Genomic DNA, 10,390 nt, shown 5'->3' with positions numbered 1-10,390 from the left:
AGCCCACAGTACTGCCTGTGAAATAGTGAAGGAGGGCATTTCTGTATTCCATGACTTTTTTGGGGGTTAAGAATGGGTTTATATGATTTCTCATTTTTGTAGTTTTTATTTATTCTATCAGTCTTTAACAAATGTTTATTGCTGCAATTTTTCAGTGTATCATTGTTTTACTGCCCTTGTAGTACTGGAATTTAGTTGGAAGAATAAAACATTTACTTCTAATCTGTTTGTTTTTAATATGCAGGTGGAACTTTTGCTGTGTATGAATAAATGTAAATCTGAGTGTTTAAATGAAAACTTTATTGACTAGCAATAGTGGGTGGGTCAGAATTTTAGATTAGGAGAAGGAGGTGGGTGAAAATCTCAGGTGATTCTTTGGAGGGGAAGAAATTTTCCTTAGATTGGCTGTATTGTTTCCTGTTGTGGAAGCAAGTTTGTTATAGAACTGATAAGAAAGTGTTGATTTAATTTGCTGCAGGTGACTCAAACAGCTGTGCTCATTTTCCTTCAGATTTAAGTGACACATCAAAGGAAATCTGCTCATAAGACAGAGCAGGTGCTTGTACCACAGGCTGGAACTACGCAGGTATTGGAAGAGCTAAAGGTGTATCATCTTTATGTTCAGGGTTGAGGATTTTGTTGTTCAGCTGTTTACAGACTGCTGCATCAGTGCCAGCTGCTGCTGTCTGTGCGATTTGGAGTCTGTGTGGATTGCGGCGAAGTTACTGCACGGCAAGTTGGGATCTGTGTGCTGTGGGGTAGAAATATGCTTACCAAATGACTTGGCTTAGCTGCTTTGGGGAGTTTAAAGCAGTCTGAAAGTAATCCTTTGATTGTAAGTGTTGTCTTCCCTGACTTACTCTCAGCTTCTGGTTAAGTGAAAGTCTGCTGTGTATAGATCTTTGTAGCATTTCAAATTAACGGAAGAGTTGTAGTTGAAATGTAATTGAAACTTCAGCTGGTAGATACACACATTAATCGGCTCATGCTAGGATGAGAGGAAATGGCCTCAAGTTGCACCAGGGGAGGTTTAGATTGGATGTTAAAAATTTCTTTACTGAAAGAGTAGTCAGGCATTGGAACAGGCTGCCCAGAGAGGTAGTGGGAGTCACCATCACTGGAGGCAGGCGTTCAAAAGATGTGTAGACGTGGCGCTTCGGGACATGGTTTAGTGGGCATGGTGGTGTTGGGATGACGGTTGGACTTGATGATCTTAAAGGTCTTTTCCACCCTTAATGATTCTGTGATTCTGTGCTGGTCCTTGTGATTGCAGAAAAGCCATGTGATGAGCTCTAGTTCTTACTGAACTTCTGTCACTTAAAAGTGAGATTACACGTTCAGAATTAGGCACATTGCCACAGTACCAGAGTATTTTCTGCTCACTTCCCTGAAACATGTCTTACCCAATATTTGGATTCTTCTTACTTGTATTTTCAGAATCTCAGAAATGCTCTACTCCGGTCTTTTTGTTGAAGACAAAGCTATCAAGGGCCGTAATTTCTGTTGTCTGCCTCAGGGTTCTCTGTCTCTCTCCTTCCTGCTCCTTGTCTTTTGACGACCTCTTATTAACTTGCCAATAGTAGGAAAACCACTGCTTCTAGGTGGACCACTACCCAAATTCCAGCATCCTGATACATTTCCTGTATCTCCTGTGTGCTTAGAAGATCCTTGTTCTGACTTGATAGAAATGTGTATATGCCTGATAATTTGAGATAGGAGTAGAATTAAGGTACCAGCCATTGTGATCATCACTACATCTCAGCTTATCTTTTCCTTTGGGATATTAAGAGTTGTTACAAATAAGAAGTGATGTCATGTTAGCACCCTGCCACTCCTGTGCTGCTTCAAATTATTGCATAATAAGCAGTCTTCTGGCTGGTTAAATATAATGCCACCATGGGTGCTTATGCATCACAGCTGTGGTATGCCTAATTTGTGACTGGTTTGAAAAGGAGGTCGCATTCTTTGAAATTTTTCATTTTTTAACCTGCTGCTTGTTCTGTCTTGGACTTTAAACTGGCTCCTTTTCCTAATCTGGTTGCCAGTATCTGATGTGATGAATTTCACATGAAAGGCTTGTTCTAACAAGTGATGTGCTCTTTATCAGGAAAATGGTTGGCTGCTTGATTACTGTTGAAAAAATGAGAATTGGGGTGCTGTGAGGAGCAGGCTGGTGATTAAAAGCAAATCTGCTCTGGAGAGCCTTTTCAAATGCTTTTGAGTCAAGTAGAAGTGGGCAAGATTCAATAATTACTGAATTCCTGGCACTACTTTTTGTGGTGGCCACATTTAGAACATTTTTGCAATTTGTATGTAATGGCAGTCTATTGAAAAGCAAAGCAAGCTGAGGACTTGTTAATTGCAGCTTAACAGAGTGAAACCAAAGATCTTGGTTAAGATGTTTTTAAGGTAGTGATGTGTAAATTCTTTTCTAGCAGATAGCAGTTGCTGTATACTTCAAAAGCCGCATGTACATCCTGACTCTGTGTTGATTTTTGTGCCTAAACGTGAAAGCCTATAACCATAAGATTATTCAGCATTTTTCAAGGTTGAAGAGGAAGGAAATTCAAGCAATCCTGTGTGCTGATGCTCGAGATCTGCCTGTGTACTCTTGAACAGCAAGACCATTAGCAGATTCCTTTAGAAACTGTGTTTTGTGAAAGCTCTCTCCATTCCCAAGATGGGAACTGGGAAGGATTTAGCTCTGTGATTCCACAGTGGGGAGGAAAAATCCGAGGCTGGTAAAGTATTAAAGAGTTTATGCACTTGTGAGCCCAGTGCTTGTGACCTTTGTGTTGGAAGCCATTCTCCGAGATGAAAAATGCAAGGACGAATGTTTGGCTCTTACAGGCACCTGGCTTATTCTTACATTTTACTGATGTTGTAGGCTCCAAGATAAAAGAAAAATTACCAAGTTTGTGTCTGAAACCAGTAGTGTAAAAAACTGTCAACAACATCTGTAGCAGTAGAGGGGGGGAAAAAAGGGGGTAAATGATTCCAACAAGAGTTAACTTACTTTCAGGTCTGATTTTTGGCAGTAGTTTTGTTGAAAGCTGTGGCTATTGAGGAGTACAATACAGTTGTCTGTTCAGAGGTGAGGCATTATGTTGTTACAGTTTCAGAGCTAGTACCCACAATACAAACACTGGCTTTTTCTTTGGTTGTGTTTGCTTTCAGTGAACACTGCAGACAGAGAAGGTGTTCTGGAGTATCTGCAGAACGTGTTATTACTATGCAGACAGTTGTAGGAACTTAACATTTTAAAATTACATGTATATTTGCAGTTGAAATCTCCTGTGTGTGCATTTCAGCTAAGGTACGTGAGAGTGAGTTGGGAATATTGTACAACAAAAAGTAGCAAAATAAATCATATGAGAGAAGCCAAACACAAAATTCATACTGTATAGCCAGACTACCTGCAGACAGAAAGCCTGATGGTATTAGACCCCTAGGACCAGAATTTAATTAACAGGAAAAAAGCATGGGGTGCTTTTCCATAGCTGTAGTGTCTCTGCTGTTACTGATGTTGGTTCAGAATTTAGCAATGCTAAGCTCTTTCCACGCAGCTGGGACTCTGACTACAAAGTCCAGCCTCTAAAGAAAGGCAAACAGAATGAAATTTATGACCAGTTTTGTTTAGTTTGTGTTTTTAACTGTCCAACCTTCCTACCCTCCTTGCTGAAGAAAATGAAACTAGTATTTCCGTCATAATTTTAGTCAATTATTTCCCCTTTATACATCTTACAGTCTGAAGTGCCAAGTACTGAATTAAAGATTTGATCCTGATAAACCGTATATAGCCTAGCCAACATGTGTCTTTAAGCTTCAAAATTTATGTTATTAGTGAAAGGCGAGAAACAGACATTAAACATTAATTTTTCTGTTTTAATGTCATGTTGCCTGCACAGTTTGGGGTTCAAAGCCACACACTGTTGAGGCTTGCTTCTCTTTATTTCCACATACCCTGGTGAGGTGTGAAAGTTGGCTGGTGTGGGCTTCTGTGGCATGGGGTGGGGTTAGAGGAGGGGGAGCTGCAGGCAGGTGGCTGAGGACAGCTGCGCTGAGCACTTGGCTCCATGTTGTCTGGCATTTGGCTGTTTTGCTGCTCCCTTTCACTTGTCAAGTGTATTTGCAAGATAAATAGGTGAGGTTCAGGACAAAGGAGGGCTACTTAGCATTCCTCTCCCACTGAAATTTCTCACTTTCCTCTATGCTGCTTGAAATCCTTGCATGTAAAGACTGCTGCGATATGGGTCCCCTAGCTTGGTCTTGGGGGTGAAGAGCAGTTGGATTTGCTTACCTCATGTCTTGGTGGGAGAGAGGAACCTTCAACTGCTCCACTGAGATCCTAAAAATTCTTGCTCTTGAGTTTTCATCATTACATATAACCCAAGTTGTATGTTTAGGCAGTATGAAGTCTGATAAACTACTCGTCCTCCTCAGCCTCTTACTTTGCCTGGCAGCATTTAGAACTGGGCCCTCCCTTAAGTACAGCAGGAAGTGTTGCTGTGTCTCTGCAATGAGAGCAACTGGAAAACGTGACTCCTGCCTTCTCTGAGGGTATTTAAAACAAGCCTAACCTATCTTGTGTATATGTTCCTGGGTAAATAGCCTGGTAGGCTCTAGGTTCTTGTAATAGGACTTCCCCCGTCCTGGTACAGATCTGGTTTATGCAAGTGATTCAGTCTTCAGAGCTCCAGGAGATCGTTTTCAGTTGTTTTGAGTGGACTTGAAGTGCCAGTGCAACTAAGTGTTCAAAAAACATGTAGATGTGGCACTTTCGGACATGGTTCAGTGAGCATGGTGGTGTTGGGTTGAGGGTTGGACTTGATGATCTCAGAGGTCTTTTCCAACCTTCATGATTCTATAAGTGGTAGGAGCATCTGGATTCTAGTGACAGCTGAACATGTGCACTAAGAGCACTGCTTAAATGCTTCAAGCAGAAGGAAAGTGAAGTCTGTAATCCTCAGTCAGCTGAGGAAGGCTGGGAGTTTTTTGGAGGTAAATACAGTCTTTCACAACAAAGTAATCACCATTCAACTTTTAAGTAGGCTGGGAGGGACAAAGTCTAAACAGTTTTCTCTTAACTGCAGCCCTTTCCTAGGTGATAAGACTGACCTGAAGTCTCCACCCCTACTGCTGAAATGCATGTGGCGCAGCCCTGGGGACAGTTTATCAATGTGTGGCAGACAGGCACCCTGTGCTGGAGGGAAACATGGCTTTTCCCCTTTGGTTTCTAAAGCTTCTTCTATGGTTGGAAAACACGGGATGCTGACATCAGCATAAGCACGTTAGCTCCCCAAACAGAGTCTGAGGGAAGCTATGGCTCAACGCAGTAAGATCTCCAGTGTAGCTTTTCAGTGCCAAAGAAGAAAGACCAGGCTGGTTAGGACACTCTCATGTTACTCTGATAATCAGGTGTAGGTTCTTCTTGACACAACCCTGGCTTCCTTGGGGACCAAAACTCCAGCAATGACCATGGTTTTCCAGTGCTTTGGCATAGCACTTTGTGGCTTTTGTCACAGTATCGGGCACTGATCTGTGACTGGCTCCAGGCAGGGAAGAGCAGCTCTTTGGTCTATCCTGACCAAATCAGAAGCAGCTGTGAGCCATCCCAGTCCTGTTCCTACAAAGGGGACAGCATTGGTAACTGATACTTTGGTGCTGGCATCCCAGGCTTGCTTACTGCGTGCTCACTGTGCAGGGCCAAGTGGCCAAGAAGGTTCTTCAACGGAAGATCTGTCAGGCAGTGCTTTAATGCTCTCAGCCAACAGCTGTTTCCTTTGCTTGTGTACAGTACAAATCCTCAGCAAAGGGAAAAGTTACGGTGTGTACTTCAGGTGTGGATTTTACTACCTTCCTCCAGTGTGCATGAGTGCCATGATCTCATTTAGTCTATGCTGACGCAAGTTCCCCTGACAACAAAAGTCAGCTAGTACTCACCACCTTCACCAGAAAAAGGGAGTGATTTAAACAGTTTGGTTTTGCTCTTCTCTCTCTTCCTCATGAAGGAATTTTCAGGGAGTTATGACCAGTTTTGGTTTGAGAAACATGCAGCAGAGGCTGAACATGGAAGCTTATTGTCTTTTTTAAGCATACTGGTTTTATTTATTTTTAAATCTGTAGTTCAAGGATGTGGAAAGCATTTTATAATGATGACTCAAATCCTATCAGCTCATAAGCAAGTTAGTAATACTGCTTCATCACTTCTGTGGCTTACACAGCCTGTGTTGTCCTTTTGGCTTGCTAGCCTGAATTATATCAGCATAGTGTTAAATATCGCACATCAAAGAAGATTAAAAGTGGCACAACAATGCAGCATTTGGAACATAAGCATTAATTGAGAAGTACATTCACAGGGAGGATGAGTATTAAACAATAACATTGCTATTCAAGTCTATCCCAGCACTCGGAATGTATCTCACAGCATTCAGTCATCGTTGACTTTGACTCGGTATGCAAAGTTGTTTTGTGGGAAGACAGCCATTGCACAATGTTATAAAGAACGGGTTTATTAAGACCTCAGTGGCACATTAACAGCCTCCCCATGTCAACCTTGCCACATGGTCGGTTTTCTGCTTGCTAGGCTTTATGAAGCCTAAGAGTTCCAGTTCAGAAACAGCTCGAATAAAACGAGCACTGGACAGTTCAGTAAAGGAAATCAAGTACACTTTTTATGACACACATTAACGGAGACACCAATCTCTTTATGAGGGGAAGATTTCTAAGCCATGGTAAGCACAGATTACATAAAACGTTGCGTGGCACACTGAAATCATTGGAAATAAGGGCAGAGTATAATTTGCCTACAGAAGCACAAATCTTCAATTGGTATTTCTTTTGCTACATGCCTACAATGTGGCAACAAAGATGGACTTCCATTCCCTGCTGCTAAGAGAAGCTTAAAGCCTACAAAGACAGTAATTTTGTAGTCTCTCAGAAGAAGAAAGAATTTATACTTTCATGTGCCTTGACAAAATAAATAGGAAGACAGATAATGTAGAGGGTTTTTCTGAGGTTTCATAAAGCAGCATCAGCTTTTCTTTATTCACTATTCACTATACCTTTCTTGCTGCCTTCCTGACACACAGCTATCTGTCCTTGAGTTCAATAGAGAATTTAGTTTTGTGTTAATTACCAGTGGAGCTTGTAAAAAAGGAAAGGCCTTCTACTAAAGGAAAGCTAGGTGTGGTATTAGAGCATATAAATACTCTTCCTGTAGTTCAGCCTCCTTTTGTACAACTATTCTTATCTCCTCTCTGGCAGCAGTGCTGTTTGTAGCCATGAGTTTTGGTTCTAATGCTTATCCTTTAAGTATTTTGCAAACCTCACTTAAGAACCAGGACAAAGTGAGAAGAAGAATGGGTGTTTTGTGAGAGCTAAGATTCTCAGCTCTGAGGTACTAGAACTCATAGGGCTTCCACAGAGAGGCTACTTTGGTGAGCATTTCCTCTACCAATGCTTCCATCTTCTTCATAATAAACTACTGTCTCTATTTCTCCATCTGCTCTCTAGGTCACAGCTATCCTGTCACCTGTTCTCCAGTAATGCTCTCCCCTATACAGCAGCTGTACCAACTCTCAGATGATTAACTGAGTAGAATAGCTTCAACTTGTTTTACTGACTGTAGGTTCTGTTTCAGACACAAACAGCTCCTGTGGACCAAAGCTGCTCTCTCACCTCACCACGCCCAGCCCAACTAGTTCAGTTGATCTATTTCTGTGACATTTTCAGTACATGAAGGCTGTTTAGTCATTTTTCTAGAGTTTGTTATAGGTGCCCATGAAGCTGTATTAAAAAAAAAAAATTGTTCATTAATCCTGTAAGCATTTGAATGTCAAACTTGAGAGAAAGGAGAAAGGATACTGGATAATATCATCCACCTGGTCTGAGGAAGCTGCATCTGCATTTGGTCCCTCAGCTGCCATCACCACAGTTGAGAAAGCCTAGAAAGGGAAAAGCAGCACAGATTAAACACATTTCATAGACAAAGCAGCATGTAAAATAATGAGCTCTGAGCTGATGACTATCATCACTGAGGAGGAATGAGATCTTGGAATGGTAACTCCATGAGACTGTCAGTTCAGCAGCAATCAATCAGAAGAGCAACCAAGGTTACATACTGCCATGGCAGGAATATGGAAGGGAAGACATCACTCTATGAACTTGGGTGCCTGCATTTTAAATCCCAGTACAGTTCTGGTCCCTGACCCATACTCAGAAAAAATACAGAACTGAAAAACATTCTCCAAGTGAGACTGCTTAAACATTCTGGAGAAATGAAGGCGATAAGCTGGCTGTGAAGAAATCTGTAAAATTGAGGGGCAGCAAGAGGCTAGGTAGGAATCTTCTGTTTACTTTTGTTTCCAGTACACAAACACAGCAGCAGCAGCAAACAAAACATACTCAGAAAAAGTAAATGGAGTATCCTCTGCACTGCTTGTAGTTAAGCTACAGAATTTCTTGCCAGAGGATGCTGTGGTTGCTAAAAAGTTCTATTGGTAACGTAATCCAGGTAGGCTTAGGAAATACAGGGAAACCATTCCAGTTTAGGAAACTTCAGAGCTAAAACATGATTGTTAGCTAGGGAGTATTTGGAGAATGCATCGTATTAATGTATGTTCTTATACTCTTTTCTACCTGCCTGTTTCAATAAAGTTCTTACAGAATATTTAAAAACGGGGAAAAAAAGGTAGCTTTGTGAAGCATAAAATCTGATCTGTGCCGAGCATAAAATAGAAGGAGAAGCAAAGGGTTTTCATCACAGAGTAATAATGCTGGAAATAAATGAATCACAGTAGTCAGAGGAAGACTCTGTGGGCTGGTGATTTGCATTACTGTGTGTTCTTGCACAGGAGGGACTTAGATATGACATGATTCAAGCTGTCAAAAGGGGCACTGAAGAAAAGCAGACATGTAGCAAAAAGATCAGAATACTGAGAGCAGGTAAAGGCACTGTTTGCATTGTCACATACCTCTAACCAATCAACAAGATTAATCAATCTGCCACACTCCAAATGAAGCTTATACACTATGCATATGTCAGGGGCTTTATTAGAAATGCTTCCTCCATCGCTTTTCAAAGCTTGGTTCTGATGAAGAAAAAAAATAATGAAGGCAGTAACTTTAATCAGGTTTTAATATTGAACAATTTTAAGGGCTAGATACAACATAATTTCAGGAAATCCACATATTAGGTGTTTTAACCAAATGTTTACTGTTTGTGTGTTTAATGGCAAGTTGACGGTATAAAGAAAAAAAACCCCACACCACAAAAAAAACAAGCCAGGAAAATAAGAAAACATACCATTAAAAAAAAAACAAACCAAAAAACCACCCAGCTACTTCACTCCGAGTGTTCCTCCTGCAATTTTGTACACTTACACAGTCTCTACTCTAATGAGTGATTATCTGATTAGGCTTTTCCCTAATTCTTTTGCTAGTTCTATTTACATATCAGAGAGAAATAATCTGTTCTATGAATTCAGGAGAAGAAACTAGTCATGATTTGCCTCAGACTGTATTACGCAGAAAATAGAAAAGTATCCCTTCCCCCCCCCCCAAAAAAGGAAAGAGGAAGTCTTAGTATAGATCTATCAGATGTATTAAAAAGCAAAATTGCTTCTCTCATCTCTGTGTTTTATCTTTGGAATGTAACAATCATTTCTCTCTGGCTTGAAACTCAGAACCTATAAAGGCAAAGGTCTGACTTCTCACAAAGTATTCTATATGTCAGGAAATTCAGGTCATCAGCAGTGAACCATTTACTTGATAAGTGAAAAAAAGCGCCATTTGATCCAGAAGCAGAAGTCTCTGTAGAGCTGCAGAAATTTACAACATTTAATATCAGTTAATCATTTTTTTTCCCAGTTTTCAGTTTCATGCACTCTAAGAAGTGTTAAGGAGCTCGCTTAACATGAAAACAACCACTGATCATTCTTTTCAGTTTATAGAAATCTTTGCTAAAATGCTTTCATATGCTAGTAAAATATGTGAGTCACTTTTGGGAAGTCTATAAAGGCCTAGCAAGGATATCTTTATAAATAAATGCTTTTCAAGACAGAAAAGAAGGATGGGCAAAGAATATAGCTTTGCTCAATAATCTCTAGCTTACCTTTCATAGATCTCAGTCCCTGCAATTTGTAAGACTCGGACTCTAGTCCTTAATGAGACATTTCACAATTTCCAGAAAGCCTAACAATTTTCATGTTTATTTATTCTGTACCAGGAACACCAAAGCTGTAGACATTAGGTTAATGTCTGTCAGTTCAGTCCAGATGGTCTCCAGATCAATTCAGAGTAACATGGCTAAACCCTCAAAATGTTACAATCCAGACATTAATTTACCAGACTATAATTCAGGAGCATACCATAATAGTTTCAAAGTGTT

General features: G+C 40.6%; 1 protein-coding gene across 1 annotated transcript in view; it reads right to left on the bottom strand.

Moving 5' to 3' along the window:
- Positions 1-6,506: 6,506 nt before the first annotated feature.
- ORC3 (origin recognition complex subunit 3) overlaps positions 6,507-10,390 on the bottom strand; it is a gene marked incomplete at its 5' end in the record, with an annotated part of 41,288 nt that continues 37,404 nt past the window's right edge. Inside the window, 3 exons of the mRNA XM_081998515.1 lie at positions 6,507-6,639; positions 7,867-7,946; positions 8,976-9,092. Of these exons, the coding sequence (XP_081854641.1) occupies positions 6,534-6,639; positions 7,867-7,946; positions 8,976-9,092 (303 nt within the window). The 3' untranslated portion in view covers positions 6,507-6,533. The remainder of the gene's footprint in view (positions 6,640-7,866; positions 7,947-8,975; positions 9,093-10,390) is intronic.

This window comes from Phaethon aethereus, assembly GCF_964289735.1.
Source record: "Phaethon aethereus genome assembly, chromosome: 3".
Taxonomy (NCBI): Eukaryota; Metazoa; Chordata; class Aves; order Phaethontiformes; family Phaethontidae; genus Phaethon; species Phaethon aethereus.
Note: the sequence above shows the minus strand (reverse complement) of the source record. Positions and strands in the feature narration are given on the sequence as shown.